Source organism: Camelina sativa, chromosome 5 (assembly GCF_000633955.1).
Source record: "Camelina sativa cultivar DH55 chromosome 5, Cs, whole genome shotgun sequence".
Classification (NCBI taxonomy): Eukaryota; Viridiplantae; Streptophyta; class Magnoliopsida; order Brassicales; family Brassicaceae; genus Camelina; species Camelina sativa.
This window is the reverse complement of record NC_025689.1, coordinates 26,855,347-26,879,037: the sequence shown is the minus strand read 5'-3', so window position 1 is coordinate 26,879,037 and position 23,691 is coordinate 26,855,347. Positions and strand designations below refer to the sequence as shown.

The following is a 23,691-nucleotide window of genomic DNA, read 5'->3' as shown; positions in this document are numbered from 1 at the left end:
AATTAAATGAAGCTTGTTGTTACTTACTTGGATCAGTGGTAGTGATGCTAGCAACTCCATTGAAGTCACAAGCATCAGGATTATTCCCAGTCTGATGATAATAAGTATCAAAAGCGTAGTTAGCATGCGCTATCACATTATCCGGTTCATAACAAGCCTCTCCTTGCTTAATAGGTGAGCAATCTATCTTTCCAGGGCCACAAGCCCAATCAAGAGCTGCTTGAAGCATCTTTGGATCAGCACCTTCTCTTGCAGTACAGTAAGTCTGGTTCGTTGTATCGTTAGCTAGAACTGACCCCGAGTTAGTCAACCTAAGTATGTAAGCCGGTTCACCATTTGCATTAAACAAACCCCAGTTCTTTTCTGATAAAGATCCTGGTTTCGTATCTTCGTTGTATAGCTCGTAAATGTAAGTACTCACAGCTATCCCGGGGCGCTTAGGTGTTCCGGTTTTGTTCAGAACATGTCTTATGAGGTTGCTGTTGTATGTGTTGGCGTTATCAAGTGTAGCATCAGGCTCATTGGTCTCACCTTTCGAAGGCCAGCCTGACTCGGTTATTAAAACCGGAACGTTTGTGAAGTTCAAGAAAGCCATAGCGAAGTAGGTTGCGTCAACCATTGCATCAAAGGCGTTTGAGTAACGAACAAGTGTGTTGGCATCAACAGCTTCTTTGTTTGGAGGAATCGGTTTGAAGAGCGCGTAGTCTAGAGGAATCACACCGTTTGACTGCATATAGTCATAGTAAGGATACACATTCATCATCAGGTACGAGTTTGTGGACTGCAAGAAGCTTAGTAACGGGACTATAACCGAATTCAAGGAACGGTTAAAGAAGGCTTGCGAAGGAGGAAAAGGGTCAAGGATCAATGAAGTGGATAAAGGAGTAGAGACTTTGATCAGACGGTCAAGATTTGCAGAGAGCAAAGCAGCGTGAACGTTCTTGATGGCACTGACAAGAATAGGTGCTGCGTTAGAGAGACTGGTGAGAACCTCTGAGCCAACAGAAATGGCGGTTATAGTCGTGGCAGGGTAATGAGCAATGACATTGCGTTTAACCCAATTAGCTGCTGTTGAGTTGGATTGGCCAATGCCAAGAAGCTGGTCATTAGGAACTGAGATGATAACTTTGATCTTAGTGTTTGCTAGAGCAATGAGCATCCCGGGGTCAGCGTCATATAGTCGGATATGTCGAATCTGTTGAGCTTTTAGAAGAGCAACAACTTGTGTTGGATGTGGCATATCAGAAAGATCAGTCCCTATGTTCACTCCAATATAAGCACCTACAAAAATTGATTTCAACAAAAAACTATTTAGCATCAACATAACAAATTTTTAATCTTATCCATGTCAGAGGATACAATACATCAAATCCATTAGAGAGATACAACAAGATATGGATTCCTAGACCATTACTGAACAAAACTGTTCTGTCTGGTCAACACACAGTAGGCATTGAATTATTTTGTCTTGTAATAATTTTCTGGGGGGGGGACATTTAAAACAAAGCCCACCTGCTGCCAAACACATACTGCCCATTTAATATCATAACCTACCACTTTCTCAAACAGCACTCAATGAATCAAACACACAGATAAAACCAAACAATACATACAAAAATTACTTCACATTAAGAGGGCAGCCAGATTTAAAGCTAGAAGAACATAAAACACATGCAAAGATTAAAACTTTCAAATTTGGGACTAAAAGATTGAATCTGAAACTTCAAGGACCAAGATTGAAATAGATACAAGAACTCACCTTCATCAGCTGGAGTAGGAGAAGGAGAAGGGGAAGGAGCAGCTGAAGCAAGAACTAAAAGAGAAAGAGACAGAAGTAGAAGAAGATGGAGAAGAGAAGCCATGGGGAAAGAGAAAGAGAGAGAGAGAGACTTTTTTTTCAGAATCTAAGATAACCCAAAGAGACAAGAAACAGAGGAAGGGGCAAAAAGAATGGGTTTTGAGTCTAAAAATGTTAACTTTGTGAACCCACAAAGAAAGGAATGAGGAAAATTGCGTGGGACGATGTATAGAGAGAAAAATAGGGTTAAAGCTTTATGAGGAGAAAAAGGACATGAAGAGAGAAAAAAGTTAGAAAATTTTGTTGATTATATCGAAAGAGAGAAGACAGACAGAGGTAACGGTGGAACCAACGGCTCAGATTTTATCTTGAGATTTCAAATGGTCAAAAATGAAATCTAACGGGTCTTGTAGATTGAATGAGACTTACACAGTCAGAGGGTGATACTGTGGGAAAGAAAAAGCCTAGAACTTTGGGTCATAATTAGTTTTTTTTTTTAATTTTTGTTAATTACTGTTAATATTCTTAGTGTTTAGTTTTTGAGTACGTATATATAATAGTGTGAAACATAGTACACGAGAAACTATACTCCCTCCGTTTCAAAATATAAGATGTTTTGAGTAAAACACATAGATTAAAAAATGACTAATTTAAAAAAGCTTGATCAATCACAAACAAGACTACATAATATAAAGTATTAAACTAATCTAAAAGTTATATAAAAACTTGAAAACATTTTATATTATGAAACAAAAAAACTTCTCTAAACATCAGTGGCGGAGCTAGGAATTTAGTTTATCAGGGTCAAAAAAAATTTAAGGGTCAATTATGCTATTAAATATTTTATAGGGGTCAATTGTGCTATTTCATAAGGGTCAATTTGATTTTTTTCCTTAAAAGTGAGCAAAATTAAAAAATTCATCAGGGTCATTTGACCCATATGATCCTATACTAGTTCCGCCACTGCTAAACATCATATATTATGAAACGGAGGGAGTAGTATACAATTAACCAAAAAAAAGTTAAAAAATTGGGTTTAAAATTTTTAATAGTAGATGTAAGTTTTAAAGAGCACAACTTTTGGTGTAAGAACAAGTTGTGGCATTGGACAGCAAAATAAGATTGGTAACAACGAAATAGCCGTTGCCACTCTTTTGTTTGCTTCCCTCTCTTTCTCTCACTCCTCATTAGATTCCGGTACCTTTTTGTTCTTGCTTTTATGATTTGTTCTGAAGTTATCTATTAATGAATTGATTCGTTTTCTTTTCCTCTAGTTGTACTTGTACCCTATGGTATAGAGCTTTATAAACAAAACTATGTATGTGTTTGGGATGAAGCTAACTTGATTGTGTATGTAATTTTGTTAAATCTTTTGACGTTTATATGGTCTTATTGAATTAATTTAGCACCTAGTCTCTACCAAAATTAGATACTAAATATGGAGATGTTCGATATTTTTCACTTGCTTTTATATTATAGAAGAGTATTTTCCCTTCTTCCCTTTCGGATAATTTTCATTAAAAATAATAATATTGTTTGTTACAGTGTTAGGAATGTAAAACGATATTTTATTTTAGTTTTTCCTCTTTACTAAAAAATTATTGTTCACTAAATTATCATGTTGTTAATATTTTCTAGTGTTGCATTTTACACTTGCAAATAACAAAATAACATGTTCCTTTGACTTCAAATTTCTTATAATTACCTGTTGGTAACTTTTAATAAGAAACACACATCTGATACTTGGTAGATTGATTTTATTTAGTAAATTAAAATGCATATAAGGTAAACTATCTTCACTGTCTTCTTTTGTTCAATAATAAATTTTAGATTGTCAATCAAATTAGTTCTTACATTAAAACTATAGATCTTCATATATATATATATATACTAAAACTTAAAAGACTAAACATATTGAAAATTACCACAAAAATAAGTTTATATCTTTCCAGTACATCATCATAGAATACAATACCTAAGTATTCATTTTAATTCCGTACAAATTCTTTGATATTTTTGTTCAATTGGCAAATAGTAATCTTTTTCTTTACAAACAACTTCAATAACTTAAGTTTTGCTCAGCTTTCGCTCAATCTACACAACCTCATCAATCAAGGTAGTCGAGAACGAAGCTCTCATTGATTTTGCATTAAAAAAGAAGGATGTAAAAATCAAGAAATGTGGACTTAGTTTGGGAGCCGCAAAACACTATTTTTGATTTGAACCTGAAATATTTAATGTTTGACACACTTAATATTTTTACTGATTATATGCAAGTTTATCAGTTTTAGAGGTCAACACTTCCCATTGATATGAGAAAGACGCGAAAATTTTATCCGCATATACGTAAGACAGATGGATGCTATGTTGCAAAGGTTATTTGTTAATTATGGCATACGACTACATAAAAACATATTCTATATTATAAAACATATTATATAAATAATTCTCTCTACTTTTTCCAATTTAATCACAAAACATCCCACACACATAGAACTATTTTGTTATATTCCTACCATTTATTTATATTATTTTTGTTTATGACCCCTTTTCATGCGTTACAACTTACATGGAAGCATCACTAAAGATCTTATTCACGCTTCCAAAGTGAAAACGGTTGAAATTGTGATAGAATCGCGATTTCTAAAAAACAGTATTTGAAAGCGTAAAAAAAAAAAAATGGAAGCGTCAAATGACCAATACATTTGTAATTGACTTTAATTAGTGTATGTAGATAGATTAATTCTGAGTAGAGTTCATACTTATATGTTAATGGCGACTGAATCAGAAGCATTGTTTTAGTCAAGAATGAGGGACTCGAAGAAGAAACAAAGAAAAATCAACTAAGATTTTCAAATTATACATGTAGCTTTAACTTCAGAATTTGTATTTTAAAATTTGTATATATAAAGGAATGTAATAGAGAACTTGCACTACTTCATTACCCATGAGTAAACATGGTAATATGTTTTTTTTTTTTTTTTTGAACAAACGGTAATATGTACAAACTAGACTAATTTCATAAATAAATTAAGAAACTAACCTTGAGTGAACATGACTCATCAGATGAAATTTCCTTAAGACATTTTTTTCTTCTCTTTTTGATTTCTCTCTCCTCATCTATCTCCATTGCATCCACAACCATCCTCCCACAAATTCTGTTTCCTCAATCTCTCTCTCTCTCTCCATAAATCTAGGTTGTCAAGTGTTCTCCTATGTTCCCTCTTTTAACTTTGGTTTTTATACATAAAAATCACACCTATTTAAATATATGATCTTTCATTAAAACAACAACTTTCATTAAGAGTATATGATTATACATAATAGTAGTTCATACTATCTAAAATGATCAATATCATATAATACAATGTGAAAGAACCATTTCTTTTTCTTTGGGACTAAAATGTCCATTTAACCTTTAGTCGACTATTTGAAATTCAATGAATCTTTAGCCTTGCTACCTCTTCCTTTCTTATAACCTTTTAAGTCTTCAAATTTCTCATTTTTTCTATTCTTAGAGCTCTTGAGTAATAGGATCTCATCATTGTACCCTTCTATGGATCCTTCTGATAGTCCAACGCTTACCTGGTCATGATCGATATCCTCCCTTTTATATGGTTTTTCTGAATTTTCAGATCGATCGAAACAATGATGATTGGAGCCTTCCACGTACTCAATCCATTCAAGGTAATCTCTCTTTGAAGCAAAATCAGAAGGACTTTTAGTTGATTTTTCTGATTGATCTACATGATTTCTTGGTTTAACAATATTGTCTTCATGTTGATGTTTCTGGCCATTTTTGCTAGAACCTTCGAGTTGGTCCACACGATTACGAGCACCTTTCCTAGTGGATCCTTCAGTATGGTCTGTATGATCACGACCCCTAATCAAATCTTCAAGATGATCCATATGACCATTTTTAACTGAGCCTACAAGTGAATCCATATCAACACGATATATGTTTCTAATCGAGCCGTCATCAAGTTGTTCCTTGCGTTCACGACCATCATTCCTAACCGAACATTCAGATATTTGGGATCGATCGTGACCATCCACATGAATATCCTTTTCATATTCCTTCTCATTTAACATTAGCTTACGATGCATGCACTCCATAATATTTGTAACCTTAGGTGTCTCCTTTGTTTCATTACTTTCCGCACTTTCCGGCGAATGAATTTCGCAGAAAAGCTTTCCACCATCTTCCTCTGACTTCATGGATCCGTCTTGTCGGAGCCGGTGCTTATTGAGCTTCATATATTTCATTGAAAGTTTTTTGGTTATTTTCTTCATTTTCAACTTTTCTTTTAATCTTAATAATTGAAAAAAAAAATTGTCCCCAACACCTTATAGGGTAATAAAAAAATTATAAAAGTGAAAAAGTTGTTTGTAAAGATAATGAATACCCAAAAAAAGTAATTCATGTTGTGTATTTGCTATAATTTAATAATAATTGTTAATAATAAAACACGGTTTTAACTTTTAAACAGCACACAATTGACAACTATCATGTCAAGATTTAACAAGAATTTACGACGACAACAAAACTATGTCTTACGTACGTGCCAATTTTACCAGAATTTTAAGATTTTTTTGGCAACTACCAAAATTAGAAATGATGATAAAATAATGCAACAAGTAATACATATTTTTTTAAAAATCTAGTAGTCTCCCCTATTTTAAGAATGTAAACCTATCTGGCTATACATGCATAATGTATAAATCCTTCCACCACATGTATAAAGTTTTCTCTGTAGCATAAGTAATTCTAGCACTGAATGTATTAATCTGGTTACAAAATAATAATTTGTTAAGCCCTTTAACAAAAAAAAAATAATAATAATAATTTGTTACAACATATATGATTCATATGAACCAAACTGCATCATGTATAAAGTTATAGTTTTTTTACTACAAAATAAGTTCATATATTGTATGTATAAATTATTCTACTATACATGTATAATGCGCGACTACAGATATTTTACATAAAAACTCAACCTTTTTTTTTTTTTTTTTGATCAAACAAGGCTTTCTTTTATTCATCAGACCAAGTAAATAGGATTACAAAGTTTGAGAGTGTTCAAAGCTAAAGCTGAAATGAAACAACAAACTGAAAGATAGGTAAGTCGATAGTCATGGCCAAGAGGTGTTGGAGATTCGAGCAGAGCATCAAACCGCAAGCGAGCTCAAGGTGCTTTGACGCCACATTCACAAACAAGGTGGAAATGTGGTTGATAGTCCTTATCAAATTGACATTGGGACGTTGAAAGGGTTTCCAAAGCCGAGAGACACAATGGTTTGTTTGGCTCATTGGCAAGGAGGAGGGTGGTAGACGGATTGAAGTTGGGAAAGGCTTTCTGGAGGAAGTTTCGGTAACCACACTTCTATGAGATATGGTCATAGTGCCGATATTCTTCAGACTTTGCCAGAGTAGATCATCAGTCCTAGCTTTTTTGATTTGTTTTTGATAACATTCAGACCATAAGGATGATATGTAGGGAAGAGTAGGAAGGCTTCGGTAATCTCCTTCCTTGGAGAGAAGACCATAATGCCGAGCTTCCTGAGGCTTCCGGTCTCAGAGCAACTAGTACAGGGTAGCAAATGGGATACTCGGGAGCACAGCTGAGACATATAGAGTAGATATGAGAGGAACCGGTAACCTTCTCTCAACAGAGAAGAGGTCATAATGCCGGTCCTCATCAATCTATGGTGTACAAAGGTAGGGACCCTAAGCGATTCAAAAGGCAGGGTTCTCAAGTAAGCTTTGCAACAACAGAGCAGCGATGGGTGTCTAAGTTCGAATTGCAGTCTTCGGACAATTGAAGCAATAAATCGACCCAAAGGTATGCTACGGGAAAGCAATAGGAGACTTGGGACAAACCTGGAATTGTGAAGTACAGAGATTGGGTCTAGGGGGCTTGTCGAGGTCTTGTACAGCACCGTCGTCAACACAGAGCTCCTTTCCAACTGCGACCAAACAACCGGCTTGGCGAGGGGACCTAGATCCGAGGAGAAGAGAGATGATACAATTGACTTCAAGGGGCGCTTGTGGCAAGGACGAAAGACAAGGTGAGGAAGGCGAATTGGAGTCTCAGATTATGCATTTGGGGGCTGGTAACTCGTGAGAATCACCTCACTGTGAGAAACCACCGGGAGAGACGGAGGGAGATGGATGGGATGAAACTGAGGCATGGCCGGATTTATTGAGCGAAGACTTGGTGGACCTCCGGGACGTTCACCGTCGAAACAGACAAAGAGTGGGCTTAGGTAGAAGAGGAGAGCACGAGGATACCAGATCAGTTTCCCAGCGACGCTGAGGTTTGAAATCTTGGGTTTCGTGCCAGAGAGAGCGGCTTGGGCTTTCTTTATTTACATTTTTTTTGGAATAGACTAGCTATTAATATAAATTGATTGATCAAATGAAAAGGAGTCGATTATAGGATGAAAATAAAACGATAATTAAACCAATAAATATTATCTATTAATAACTAAAACATGAAGTTTAAGAAATTATAAATATTTATTATTTGAACAGAAGATATTATTATTATTTAAATATACTTATAAAAAAACCATCCAATAAAAATAAAAGTGCATAATACAAATAATCATAACATACTAAGTAGACATTAATTTTACATAGAAACTTTAGAAAATCAAATAAAATAAAATAAAGAAAAACTTATAAAGTATATAACAAACTTAAACAGATGGAGTATATATGAAATGAATAACATTCCCAAATTACATCAATCAATATGTCTACAAATGCTACAAATACAATCAGTAAAGAGTAAAACATAAATTGAAATGTGACAGAACAAATCTTGATAACTACCCGAATTATCAATCATAATTCATAAATGCTCATTGTATAATAATTTCATACATCTTATATAATAATGTAGGCTTCCACCTCTAAGAAAGCTCTAACTGATTAGCATGTGGCATTCCTGTCATTTTTTTCCCTTTATCCCATGTTTAAACAATTGATTAATGGGTCATGTTAACTAAGCCCAACAAATTTATCATCTTCTGTAAATTTATTGAATTATCCCCAAAAATAATATGATGATAGGAATCTATGAATTCTCCTCTTCTATGTCTCTCCCTCTCCCCCACCCCCTTATCTGTTCAATTCCTTAGACTCTGTTTTAACCAAATATGTTATTTGATTTGGTCACACTGTTTCAATAAACCAATTCTTCAGACTTTCTTTTCCAATAAATTGATTATCAATTTCCCTTATGGCGGCGGGAAGAAATAAGAAGCATTATTATGACAGAGTCTGATTCCTTGGAGATTGTGGTAAAGTTTCTAAAGAGAAACAGTTTGGATCTTGGATCGAAATCTGGAGAGCCGGAACTTGGATCCTCTGATCCACATGCTATGGATGCGGAAAAGCCTGTTTACAACTGATCCACATATTTATGTGATGAACGCTACTCCTACCATATTAGTCTTTTTCTTTTTTATAATTCTAATAGAATTCAGCTTAAAAATAACTCACGCATTGCGCATACAGATTCCTAGTTAGGAATAAAGACAGGTCGATAGTTCATTAATTAAGAATTTGAGCCAAGAACTTATCATTCTGATGTGAGTGATCCATAGTTTTTCTCATCTAGTGTGAGAAGGAAAGAAAAAACAAAATATTTTGTCACAAGGATGCGAGGGAAACCTATAGAAGTGGATCAGGGAATGGACAGTCAAGATTTTTTGGTCGATGTGTTTTCCGGAACAACCATCCCAACCTACCGGAATCCTCCTTTAAGGCCTGAAATTTCACCTTCTCAGTTATCATCAGGTCTGTTCTTATTACTTTTGAGATATACATCAAGAGGCCTTGACCATGTTCAATATCGTGAAAAGAAATTCAAAGCAATTAGCTAAACTGACTATAATTGATAATAGATCTCAAACCAACATTACACAACATATTGATGGAGTTGCTTACTTTGTAGTCCATTCTAGTGTGAACATGAACACACTAAGAACGCGTTCTCCTTATGTTATAAGAACGCGTTATCCTTATGATAGAAGAACATGTTATTCTTAGGATATAAGAACGCGTTCTTCTTACGTTATAAATGTACATTCTAGTAGTTTCCTTAGACTATGTACATTTGATTTTTTTTTTCAACACTCTACTTTTTACTTTTTAACACTCCACATCATTTTCTCTTTCCTCCACCTAATAATTCAACATCCATTCAATTTTTATCATCTACAATGGTTTTGTTTAATAAAGTTTAACACCTTACTTTATTTATTTTATTATTTTATTTTTATATGTTCAAATATAATGAAACAAAACTCTATTTATAGAATATGAAAAATAATAAATTTTGATGTAAAGAAAGATAAAATAAAATTTTGATTACTATAAAATAAATGATGTCAAATAGTTAGGATGAAATTAAAAGTATAAAGAATTTTTAACAACCAATAATAATGCATCATGTGTCCTAGTGGTTCCCATTTTTGTTTATTCAACATGTTGAAAGAATTCAACATGGTTTAACCACATAGATTTTTTTTTCATTTTTCAACACCCCCGTTGTATGAATTCAACAGTTGAATTTATAATTCAACACCCCCATTGTACATAGTCTTATATAAACTCCATTGTATCCCTATAAATAGTTTGTAACTAGGTTATTACTATTCAAGGAATGAGAATCTCTCCTTCTCCTCTATTCTAACCTAGCCGCCCTCTCTCTCTCTCTCTCTCTCTCTCTCTCTCTCTCTCTCGTGATCATTTTATTTCATTCTATATTCTTCTCATACTCACTTGTTCGTAATTCTTACATGGTATTAGAGCAGTAACGCTCCTCTTGTGTTAATTCTCAATTCTTCATCTTCCGCACCAGAATCCGATCATGGATCTCAGAAAAACCGTAATCTTCCCTGTTACACTTAAAGGTGGAAACTACTTGCTATGGGCAAGAACCACAAAGAAAAAATTGTGCGGTCAAGGGCTCTGGAAGCACATTGAGAGCAATGAAGCTGTGAAAGAGACGATGACCAAACAAGAAGGAAAGGAGATCGTTGTGTGTGACAACACCAAGTGGTTCCAAGAGAAACAAAGTGTTTTAGCCTTTATCCAAAATTCCTTAGATGCCTCGATTCTTGAGATACCCTAAAGATTGTGAGACGGCTAAGGATCATTGGGATACCCTAAAGATTGTGTTTGGTAATATCTCTAATCTGAGTCGTGTGTTTGAGGTAAATAAAGAAATCAACAATCTCAACCAGGAAGACATGAAGTTTACTAAACACTTTGGCAAGTTCAAATTTCTTTGGGCAGAGTTGGAAATGCTATGGCCTAGCTCGGTGGATCCAATGGTTCTAAATGAACGCTGTGAACAAGACAAGGTGTTTGGCCTGCTCTTGACGTTGAATTCATCATACAAGGACCTCATCAAGCATATTCTTCGTTCGGACAAGCTTCCAAGTCTCGACGATGTGTGCAATCAAATTCAAAAGGAGCATGGTTCCATTGGTCTGTTTGGAGCTGTAACGCCCCGACCGCCACCTCTTAGTGGGCTCCATGTCCACTCCCAGTCCATGGGCCCACCTTCTTTAATGGGCCTCACGTCCTCTCACTAGGTCTGTGAGCCCATCAATATCCGACGGCCGGTTTGCTATGTCCGGGAGGCTTTAAAAACTTGTTACCTTCCCTACAAATCACCACATGATCTTTCCCTGTGTTTTGTCCTCACTTGCACAGTTCCGACAATCACTTCCCGGAAGGTCACCCATCCTGACCGAAAAGATAAGTGCACTTTGGTGATATATGTGGCCAAATCAATTTTTTTAAATCTCTCTGCAAGTCTCTGAAACTGGGGTGTCACAATTCACCCCCACTAATAGATCACAACGTCCTCGTTGCATACCAAGACTGTCACCCCGACGGTGTGAGCCCACTCGAGTCCACACTCGTCTGGGTTTGGCTCTGATACCACTTGTAACACCCCGACCGCCACCTCTTAGTGGGCCCCATGTCAATCTAGTCCATGGGCCCACCTTTTTTAATGGGCCTCACGTCGTCTCACTAGGCCCGTGAGCCCATCCATATCCGACGGCCGGTTTGCTACGTCCGGGAGGTTTTAAAGACTTGTTACCGTCCCTACAAATCACCACATGATCTTTCCTTGTGTTTTATCCTAACTCACACAGTTCCGACAGTCACTTCCTGGAAGGTCACCCATCTTGAGACTACTCAAACTCAAGCACGCTTAACTCTGGAGTTTTATCAGGCCCCTTGACCGAAAAGGTAAGTACACTTTGGTGACATAGGTGGCCAAATCAATTCTTTTAAACATCTCCGCAAGTCTCTGAAACCGGGGTGTCACAGGAGCCAACAAAGGAGAGGTAGTTGTTGCAAACAAGGGCTACTATAGGAATGATGGAAAGAACCAGCTCATATTTGATAATTGCAAGAAACCTGGACATCTTAAGGAGAAATGCTAGGCTAAAAAATATTGTTATTATAGTGAAAAATTACAATTACATATTGTTCTCGTTAATTTTTTTTAGTTAGATTATTTCGTTTGTTATATAGTATTTGATATTATTAAATATTTCATAATACAGTGCCAGATACTTTTGTGTTTGATATTCAAGTTTGTTTGTGCTTTAAAACTTTGAATTTTTTCTTAGAGCTCATATCTAACTGTAATAATATAAAATACTCTACAACTTGTAATAAAATAGCTAAATTATTTTAAAGTTTTCAATTTCTTGATATGCATATTTTCATTTGATAGCTTTATAGGCTATTAAAATACGACACCTAAATTTATTTTATATAAGTTTGAATTTATGTATATCATTTGTATAAGTGAATTTGTTTATAGTATTTGTAATTTATTGTCAATAATATTTTATACATATTACAAATTCAAAACTAAAACCATAAAATTTATAACATTCGAAAGTATAATCTAAATTTGCTAAAATTGTTTATTATTATAAGAAAACAGTTAATATATATATCTACAAATTAATAATTATTAATTTATACTATAAGATAATAAATATTAATTTATAGATAAATTAATATCACTATAAATTAATAAAATTTCATAGTCCCAACATTATTAATTTATAGAGGTTTCACTATATTGTCCACGCGACCATCAGCAAAAGGTTTTTGATTGTTGGAAGTCAATATGGTAGCTAATGGTTATGTGCAAGATGGTCCCTATGGATTGTCGAAATGGAAGCGAGTTGTTCTCTGAATTCTTTTCTTTCTGAGACATCTAAAAGTGAAGAATGGGGAACATATACTCTTACTGAGGCCGAGAATTTAAGAATTCAGCTTGAGGGTATTGACTCGGAGGCTCAATGATATCTAAGACTGACTTTGAAGATATCAAAGTGAAAGCTGAAAAGAGTTTAGGGAATGCACAAACTGTCGGATTAGAACTGTAGTTGTTAACTCGAATGGTGATGTGAGCAATGAATGTAGCTAACAAAACTGGTTTAGTTTATCTTATTGGTCATGAGAGTGAACTTATTCAAGCAAATGTTGTAGCCGAGGGGAACAACCCAAAAGACATGCATGTTGAGTTTTGTATCCTCTTGCTATGTTTCTCCGGTGTTGTTGTATTTGAGGGAGATGATGATGCAAGTAATCCGATAAAAACATCAACAGAAACATCTAAACACCCCGCTGGGTGCTGAATTCTCTGAAAGTAGAGATGAAGTCAGGATACTTGTGGAGAAGCTTGTGGTGGTGTGTTTTTCATCATTGTTGGTGAGATCTCGTCGTTTGGCAAAAGTGAGTGCATGAACATGGATTATCTAAGCTAAGATCTTTGTTTCTGTGATTTTTGGGTGATATGTGATTGTTTTCTTGTGAGTTCTATGTGTTTTCGTGACTCTTGAGGCTTAGATATGTTCCTGGGTTCGTGTGGGATGGATGGGAGCAGCTTGGAAGCGAGATTCGGATGCGAGGACAGCGCGTTTGACCTAGGAGCATCGATCAATGTCATGTGGAGGTGTCGGTCAATGCAATTAGGGATTTCGTGAAATGTCGAGCATGCGTCGATCAACGCAAGGTGGTATCGATCGACAGATGTTATGTGGTCGATGCACCCTCTGCAAGTGTCGATCGACACCAACCTTCATCAGCGGCTGATGACGTGTTGGCTTTATGTATTGCCTGGTTTTTTTATTGTTTGTTGATTGTGTCATGAGAGATCTTATTGCTTGTGTATATAGCCCAGTAGATGAAAGGATTGCCTCACTAAGTATTTCTGATAATACTTACGCCTCTGTTTTGTGTTGTGGCACAGGTAAAGGCAAAGTGTGATCGTGGAATCAAGGCTATGAAGAGGAAAATGTTCTAGAGGTTTGGTTGATTGTTTTGTGCTTTGATAGGATGTTAGAGGGGAACATAGTTGTCTAGATTGATTGTCAAGATTGTTGGTTCTATGACTTTGTGTTATGTTTTGGATTGTTCCTGAAATTGATTTAAGTTTTTCATTATTCTTTATTGGTTTATTGGATTTTTTTATTTGTTATACGTTGTTTGTTATTGATTGGGGTAGCTTGCTAGTAAGTATAGGATCACTAAATATTATGATATATATATATATATATATATAAAGGGATATAACAAAATCTCAAAACTTAATCACTCTTCCGTGGATTAAGAGTGATTTCAGATTATACTTCTTTTTACAGGGTAACAAAATCCAAGCAGGGATGAAGAAGGAGGATGTTACGAAATTTAAGAAAGTTCTCACAAAAAGGGATAGAAAAATCATTGAGAAATTTTCAGTCACGAAAGTGCTAGAACACGGGTTGATTTTAATCACTAGATTTTAACTGTGTACGAGCACGGGTACGGTTACAGACAACCACATATTGTCCAAAACACATTTTTAAACAATCATATAAATTAATTTTATATAAAAAGTGCAATATAAATAAAATGAATTTCAATCCGTGCTTTAGCACAGGTCCTAGTATATATCAAATACGTATATTGGACAATAAAGAAAAGCTTAAAAAAAACTCTATTGTTATGATTTACATTTATGACTTTTCTATCTTCTCGTTTTGCAAATAAACGTCAATTTCCCTAAAAAACTATACCACACATGTATAATTTAATGTTTAAAATTTTACCTATTTTTCAAGTGGTTCAGTTTACTAAGTTCATATACTTTCAGAAACCATAATTAAATTTTGATTACTCTAATATCATTATTAACTAATAATAATATTTTTCTATAAAGTTCAGTCTATTTTTAGTGTTAGGACGAAAATAGATAATTCGAATAATGAAAAACATTATGCGAACAACTTTTGACAAAAAAAAAATAATAAAGAAGAGGATTTGACTTTTCAGATAACGGTTTTGAATCAAAAATTTTGGGTAGGTATATTCCTTTATCAAATTTTCACTAATTTTGGATAATGGTTTGACTATATGACATATAACGATCAATTATGTAACAGGTTTTTGAGAATTTTGAGTATTTTTTAATATATCTAGAGAATTTTACAAAATTATTTTATTTCTCTTTACAATATCTATTAATTTAATAAAAAATGAAACTTATAGACAGGGAATATGAGTATTCCGTCTAAATTTATTATAATAAATATAGTCGAACATGTAATTATTTAAAAGAGAACAATTATGGACGAAATTTTTTTATGCGTACAAGACACAACGGGTATCATGTTCTCAAATACATACATCTAGGTTAAATATGTAAACTAAATGAAACCAGAACCGAATCCAAATCCAAATTTGATTTAACACCCCTAAACAAAATGTTGAAAATGTCTGGACTAGTTTAGAATAATATACACGTAATATCACTTACCTAAATGATATCTTAATATTTTTTTTTATAAATATCACCCATTTAGATTTGAGAAGAAGTTTATGTGAAATTTTCAATTTTCTTTTTAAAACTACGCAAACATAATTTCGCACGTATGTGCGGGTTCGAACCTATAGGTAGTTCATATTACTTGGAACTTGGAAGCTCTTACATTTATTTTTCTCTTCAAAATAAATGTTTCTTAATTTTTTCATCAAGAAAAGATTTTAAATATTTTTTAAAAAAACAAAGTAGATTATTTATACATTTTAGATATGTTAATTATTTACACTATTAAAATTAATATTAAATTGTTTACTTTTTGGAAATAATTAACCAAAATTCATGTCACCCATTTAGACCCAATAATTAAAGGAAGATACTTCTCAGATTCAAACATACTCGATGCTCCAAGAGGAACACAACCTTTTTTCGGCTGGCAATCTGTACTTGTTGGTCGTGATCTCCTTAAAAAATGGCTACGTTTTACTATAGGTGTTGGAACAAGCATCAAGACATGGACAGATCCTTGGTTGCCAGTACACCCTCCTCGACCCCCACGGCTAGCTGAGAATATACAAGGCGACTCGTCCACAGTAAACACTCTTTTCTTGCCAAGCAGAAGCGGTTGGAATGAGAGTTTAGTTCATGAGAAGGTCCATCCAGATGATGTCAATCATGTTCTCTTGATTAAAAAAAGTCATTGGCAGAATCAGGACTACCTAGGATGGCACTATACTGAAAATGGTATATACTCTGTCAATTCTGGCTATTGGCTTGCAACCCATCTTCCAGAGCAAGAATTTCAAGCCAGACCTCCTTATGGAAATCCACAAATAAAAACAGATATCTGGAAAACAAAACTTCCTCCAAAATTCAAGCACTTTCTCTGGCGTATGTCTTCTTGCGCTTTGGCTACAGGAGATGAATTAGAGCGACGTCATATCTCTACAAACCCATTTTGAAAAAGATGTGTTCATGTTGTTGAAACTACCGAACATCTTTTCTTTACTTGTCCCCATGCTATGCAGGTTTGGCGGAGTTCTATTATCCCTATTAGAAGTCTCCTAAACCCAAATGAGCATCTCGACAACAAAATCAAGGTGATCCTAGATTTTCATAAACAGAGGAGTCACTATAACCGTCTCTCCCTTCTTCCGTTTTGGATTCTTTGGAAAATTTGGACAAGTCGTAACAAGCTCATTTTTCAGAAGATTAATCACAGTTGGCAGAGATTGCTGAAGGAAGCTAAGCAAGAAACGAATGAATGGCTAGCTATCATCCCTCCGCCCTCACGAGTTAGTCCTCAGGTCCCATGCTCTACCATCAGTAGCAGAAAGAACAGCTCTAACTGGCAAAAACCACCTTATGGATGGGTTAAGTGTAATTATGATGGCAGCTTTCTCAATGGTGACAGACAAGCAACGTCCGGCTGGATAGTTCGTGATGATCAAGGACATTTTAAAGAAGCAGGTTAAGTAACGGAGGCTAAAGTCAAGTCAGCTTTTGAAGCTGAGTGTCAAAGTTTATTATTTGCTATGCAACAAACATGGAGGAATGGGTACACAAACGTTATTTTTGAAGGAGACTGTCAAAGCTTGGTAATGGCGATCAACAGCTCTTCTCTTCGCTTTGATATCTATAACTGGATAGAAGAGATAAAAGGATGGGCAACAAGATTTGACAATGTCGTTTTCCGATGGACTTCAAGGCAATCGAACCATTTAGCGGATAAACTAGCCAAAGTTCAGCGTGATAGGAACATAGATTCCTCTTTGTACTTTTCAATTCCTCTTTGTATTTTGGCTGAATTCAGCTATGTATTCTCTGTTTCATAATCAATACAGTTGAAGGTTTTTTTTAAAAAAAAAAGTAGATTATTTATACATTTTAGATATGTTATTTTTTTTAAAAAAAGTAGATTATTTATACATTTTAAGTATGTTAATTATTTACACTATTAAAATTAATATTAAATTGTTTACCTTTTTGAAAATAATTAACCAAAATTCATGTCACCCATTTAGACCCAATAATTAGAACCCTATATCTCTGGCTATGCCTGATCCGCCGTTCTCCAAGAAGCTATGTCTGATCCGTCGTTCTCTGACGAAGCTGGGTCTGATCCGCCGTTCTCCAACGAAGCTATGTCTGATCCGTCGTTCTTCGACGAAGCTAAGCCTTATTCGCGGGTGCGTTATTGTGATCCGCGGTTACCTGACGATAGTATATATGGACCAGACTTCGATACATACATAAGTACGTAAGAGCACCATTAGTGGGAGGTACTCTTATGGTTACTCTTTCATTTGGGCCCAAAAACCAAATTAAAAACTCATTTTTTGGTCAATTAAGTAGAGAATCGATTCTCTGGGAAAGAATTGAGCAACCCAGAGAGTAACACAATGTGGCCTATTTTGATTCGTGGACGCAAAATACAAAAAGGAATTGTTTTTTTTTTCTTTCTTCTCTCTTCTTGCTCGATCCTCTCTCTTCTATGTCGATCCAGACGGCGAATCGAAGGCGATTCAGAAAAATCAATCCATAGTTCCAGACCCAATTCATCTTTGAGCTTTGTCATCCATTCCTTCAAATTCTTCATCGGAATATCCACTCCGATCTAAAAACCGCCTTTCATCTTCTTCTTCGCGTTGCCCTCTCTCGTCGTCGGCGGCAGATTAAAATCGCCCTTCAATTCTACAGTTGCAAGAACATGCTCTTTCAAAACCAAATTCGAGCCTTCTCACAACTAAATTTTGTTCCTTTATTGATTCTCTGAAATCAGTCTCTGTTATTTTTGTACTTTTTGCTTTCCAATGATGGGAAGAGTAGACAATTTGCTTTTATTTGATATCGTAGTGCTGAAGAAGCTCAAGAAGCTATCAAGTATTTCAACAAGTCTTTTCTTGATACTTCTCGTATATATGTGATGATGTTTAAAGCTGGTCGCCTTTTCGTGATGATGACAATGATGATGTTCTTGACACTGATCGCCTTTTCGTCCGTAACCTGCCTTACATTGCAACGTACGGGATTGTCTTGTTCATCTTCTGCTCTTTTTATATACCCTGTTTTCTGTTTATCTATCTGTTATTAATCTTATACATCTTTGATTCTCGTCAATAATCTCATGCAATAGAGAAGAAGAGCTTATGGAACATTTAAGCAAATTTGGTGAGATATCAGAAGTCCATCTTGTTCTTGACAAGGAGACGAAAAGGTCCAAAGGAATTGCCTACATCCTTTACCCGATTCCGGAATGTGCGGCAAGGTATTATTCATGTCAAAAAGTAGCCTTATGCTGATTTTTGCTGTTGGTTACCCCTTGAGGTCTGAGTAATTGCTTTGCAAGAAGTAGCGTTATGTTGATTTTGTTGCTGTTGGTTACCCCTTGAGGTCTTGAGTAATTGCTTTTCAAGAAGTAACCTTATGTTGATCTCTAGCTGTTAGTTCAGGTTTTAAAACATTTGATGGTGATGCAGGGCAATGGAGGAATTAGATAACTCAATTTTCCAGGGCCGGTTGTTGCATATTTTTCCAGCCAAGCACCGTGAAACGTCTGATAAACAAGTGTCAGTGGCCTACCCTTTCTAAGTTTCGGTCTTTCAACTTGTAATATTTTTGTGAACCAGATTTTCCATTAGTTGTTTAACATGGCCCTTCTCAACAGGAATGNTTAAGAACTAAACGAGGCCCAAATGGTCTCTCTTATCAATACCGTTCCCTCGAAGAACCACCTTGTCCTCAAGGTGGATAGAAATAAAACTCTCCAAACCTGATCTTCGATGTGATTGCTCCAACTTTTTCACTTACCGTTTTACCTTCAGTCAATTCTGCACCTATCAAATAGATCCCAATAGATGTCACTGACCTAATAGCACCCATCTCTAAATACATGCGGCAACCATGAATCTTTTCCAGCATCTTGGAAGTAACAAGCCAATCTTTTCTTTCACCCTTCTCAAACCATACGTACATTGGCTTTGCAATCTCTCCTTTATGCTTCTCCTCCCACACATGTGCAAGAATCTGATCTCTTACAACGATGCTTCCTTGAAACCTTTGAGCTTGGTGACACTGTGCTAAAACTCCTTCTCCAATGCCTAGGTCTTTACTTTCATTGAACCTTGGAGTCTTCTTGAAATACTTGAAACTTAGCTTCTTCTCTTGGCATTCTCCACCCACCAGCTGTTCATGTTTTGCGTCACTAACGCTCTCACCACTAGTGGCCCTACTCTCCCCTTTTACAACTATCTTGTCCTCAAGATAGCAGGCAGTCCTCCCCAAATTGTTTCCTTGCTCACCTTCTCTTTTCATCTTGACCTTTCTAGTACTGAGCTTCAGCTTTTCGTCCCTTTCACATAAAGTGATCCATTCCTGGTTGTTAAGGAAGGAGAAGGTGTGTTCCTGCCAATTAACACAAGTCTCTCCCAGTTTTGATAGCCAAGTGTACCCCAAAATCAGATCCACTTCAGTCTTTGTCAAGTCAAGTGTGAGAAAATCCTCAATGATTTCAGTTCCTTGAATGAACAAATTGATCCCTTGGCAAGTGCTTTCACTCATGATGATCTGACCATGTCCCAAACGAACTGACCTGGGTTTTGTCACTCTCTTGGGAAGCCTAAGTCGGGAAGCGAACTCCTCTGAAATATAATTATGTGTCGCTCCAGAGTCAATTTCTACCAACACTTTCTGACCTGAGATAGAGCCCCAGAACCTTAAAACCTTGCTCTTGGTACCTTGTAGCTTGACATCACTGTTCTCCTCAACCTTTCTTAGCTGTGCACCCTCCTGTAACCTGGTGAGACTCATTAACTCTGCATTTTCACCAAAATCAGCCGGAACTTGTAATCTAGCTTCTTTTCCCGTGTATCCGCTCATCTCCTCAAGCCATATAGCAAGATCCATTGCCTCTTGAAGTCGCTTAGGTTGCAATTTTCTAACCTCCTCTTGTAAGGGTTGCTGCAAGCCTCATATGAACACATTCAACACATGCTTCTCTGGTATACTCATGGCCTCTCTACGCTTACCCTCAAACTCTCTGCAGTAACTAGCCACAAAACCCTCTTGTAGCATTCCTGAGTATAATGAACGGCTTATAAAGCTCGGTCTCGGTGGCTCCTTGTTTTGTTCCTTGAGCATCCACTTAAATTCTTTCCAGCTTGTCGGTGAATTCTTTTCCCATAAGCCTTTGATCCACTGACCTGATTCTCCTTCTAAGAGTGAATACACTATCTTCAACCAATCGTTTTGAGGAATCTGGCTTGCAACAAAGTAAGTCTCCAACCTGCTGATCCACTTAAATAAGTCTTCCTTAGAGCACTTTGACAGCCCAGCTTCTTGAAACTCACTGTGGCCATTTCTCCATTCTGGATCCTTCAAAAACAAGTCATCATGGTTCGGTTGTAGAGTTGATCCTTGAAATCCAATGTAAATGATTCCTGCAGCATCAATGACATCACTCACTCGCTGAGGTTTCATCCCATTATTTTCCCATGCCTCTGCCGATTTTGTCCAGAACATTGACTCATTCCTTGAGTTACCGTTGCTGTTCACCTCCCTTGAATCATGAATTCTGACATTACTCACACGCTGATGGACGGTATTAGCATGAGAAACCACCCCAGATGGTCTCCTTGATCTACTTCTAACATTCACATCCTCATCCACACCATATGATTGAGACCCATCATAACCAGAAATAGAATCCATGTAACTACCCATTCTAACATCATCGTGATTCCACTGGTATAACCACATTTGCGGTTGGATTCCAGAATCAAACCCAAGAGATCTCAACGGTTTACCTTGTTCCTTCACAAAACGTTTGCTGATTTTTGTTCCACCGAAGTTGACGTGTTGCCTCTTACGGATTTTCTTCTTCCTGACCTTATGGTAGCTGCGTGTGACATGTTTTCTTCCTTCCCTTGGAGCTTGGACAGCGGTTGGCAGCTCAGAGATCCAAGGACTGAAAGACGCCTCTGGTAAAGCAGTGCTCACCAAGTGTTCGACAGAAGTCCCAAGAGAAGTTTCTGGGGATTTGCTTGGGGTAGGCTCTGATTGTGGACGATCTAGACTCGCCGTGACGGTTTGTAGGACGGATGGTGGAGGATCTGGACTCACCTTGGTGGTTTGATGACTAGCTGACGGAAGATCTGAGCTCACCGTGATGTTATGTACACCGGTTTGTAGGTCGAATAAGAGTTGTTGTCTCTCGCGATTCGTTCGAACCAACTCCTGCACATAACACTTAATCTCCTCACAAGATCGTAGGATACGATCGCAAGCTTCATCACCGACATTCATTTTCACTTTTTTTTTTTTTGATAAATCCTTGAGTTCAACTCTCAATGAAAGCACCAATTTGATAAGATGGAAATCACCTTATCAAGGATAATAATAGAAATGGAGATAAGAAACAGAAGAATTAGGGATTGAGGTGAAGAATCAGAGAAGATTAGGAGAGAAGAGTAGAAACGTTGAGGAAGAAGATAAACATTTTTGTTAATTCCTTCGATAAAAGGGTTCTACAGAGAACAAACAGAGTTAAATAGGAGAAGGACTAAAGGGCTTAGACAACAATATTTAAGCAGCCCATTAAGAACTAAACGAGGCCCAAATGGTCTCTCTTATCATCTTGTTCATCTTCTGCTCTTTTTATATACCCTGTTTTCTGTTTATCTATCTGTTATTAATCTTATACATCTTTGATTCTCGTCAATAATCTCATGCAATAGAGAAGAAGAGCTTATGGAACATTTAAGCAAATTTGGTGAGATATCAGAAGTCCATCTTGTTCTTGACAAGGAGACGAAAAGGTCCAAAGGAATTGCCTACATCCTTTACCCGATTCCAGAAATGTGCGGCAAGGTATTATTCATGTCAAAAAGTAGCCTTATGCTGATTTTTGCTGTTGGTTACCCCTTGAGGTCTGAGTAATTGCTTTGCAAGAAGTAGCGTTATGTTGATTTTGTTGCTGTTGGTTACCCCTTGAGGTCTTGAGTAATTGCTTTTCAAGAAGTAACCTTATGTTGATCTCTAGCTGTTAGTTCAGGTTTTAAAACATTTGATGGTGATGCAGGGCAATGGAGGAATTAGATAACTCAATTTTCCAGGGCCGGTTGTTGCATATTTTTCCAGCCAAGCACCGTGAAACGTCTGATAAACAAGTGTCAGTGGCCTACCCTTTCTAAGTTTCGGTCTTTCAACTTGTAATATTTTTGTGAACCAGATTTTCCATTAGTTGTTTAACATGGCCCTTCTCAACAGGAATGACACTTCTAACCTGCCAAAAACATTCAAGCAAAAGAGAGAGGAACAAAATAATATATTATACTCACGAGAAAAAAAATAATTGTTGAATATACCTACTTAAGAGGTTCACGAATCTTGGCTAATGATCAGAAGCAACGAGTAAGACTCATCCCGGTGAAGCTAGCTGTACCTACTTCTCTGGCAAAAGCTGATGCAACTCAGGTTATCAGTGCTGGTCAATCTGTTTCTGATGATATGCCTTTTGTTGAGAATGCTGGGATGTCTCTTTGCATGGAATCAAAAGCATGGCTGAAGAATGGGGAACAGATACTCTTACTGGGGCAAAGAATTTAAGAATTCAGCCTGAAAGCTTAAGTATTGGCTGCATAAAGCTCCTCAGCCACACAACTTACATATGTGTTTTTCTTCAGAATATGGTTAAGACTTAAGACCAAAGACCAAATTATACTGATTAATATATGGCAAACTTGTACACAATGTAAGAAGAGGCATACATATACAAAGAAAGACTGTTTGGTAGATCATAAAAGCAAGCATTAATTCATTCAAGTAGAAGAGGGTTGCTAAACGTTTTCATCCAAATCCATATTGAGCAAAAAGTATCAGGATCTACTACCACAACATTGAAACCGTTCTTCAACAAACTGGCACGAACATCAAAGAACTTGGTGCCTTGTCCAAAATTTTTGTTACTTGAGATTACCACCGAATTTCCTGTCTTGCCATGAAAGGTTATATATTTAAATTTTATATATATAGAAGAGG

The 23,691-nt window shown here is 36.2% G+C and overlaps 2 protein-coding genes and 1 long non-coding RNA gene across 6 annotated transcripts in view; 1 reads left to right on the top strand and 2 right to left on the bottom strand.

The window, feature by feature from the left end:
* The window catches only part of LOC104787652 (glucan endo-1,3-beta-glucosidase 2), a 4,140-nt gene extending 2,026 nt beyond the window's left edge, over window positions 1-2,114 (bottom strand). The window contains exons 1-2 of one of the 3 annotated variants that reach the window (XM_019246028.1): window positions 1,760-2,114; window positions 1,133-1,281 (exon numbers count right to left, since the gene is read on the bottom strand). In XM_019246028.1, coding sequence (XP_019101573.1) covers window positions 1,133-1,281; window positions 1,760-1,862 — 252 coding nt within the window. In that variant the 5' untranslated portion in view covers window positions 1,863-2,114. Of the gene's footprint in view, window positions 1-27; window positions 1,282-1,759 lie in introns of all 3 variants that reach the window. The other 2 variants (XM_010513252.2, XM_010513253.2) reach the window with 2 other exon arrangements.
* LOC104789610 lies at window positions 5,225-6,091 on the bottom strand. Its single transcript, XM_010515283.1, has one exon. It carries the CDS (start codon window positions 6,089-6,091, stop codon window positions 5,225-5,227), a length of 867 nt encoding a protein of 288 aa, XP_010513585.1.
* LOC104787649 lies at window positions 18,094-23,411 on the top strand. Of its 2 annotated transcripts, XR_002038205.1 has the most exons (4): window positions 18,094-18,677; window positions 18,791-18,922; window positions 19,134-19,223; window positions 22,921-23,411. It is a non-coding gene; the product is annotated as an uncharacterized LOC104787649 (long non-coding RNA). The 2 variants fall into 2 exon arrangements; XR_768005.2 differs by lacking the exon at window positions 22,921-23,411 and having other exon boundaries at window positions 18,102-18,677; window positions 19,134-19,311.

What these genes read in the sequence shown, in the direction of transcription:
- LOC104789610 (XM_010515283.1), bottom strand. Translation starts at nt 6,091, where the DNA reads ATGAAGAAAATAACCAAAAAACTTTCAATGAAATATATGAAGCTCAAT.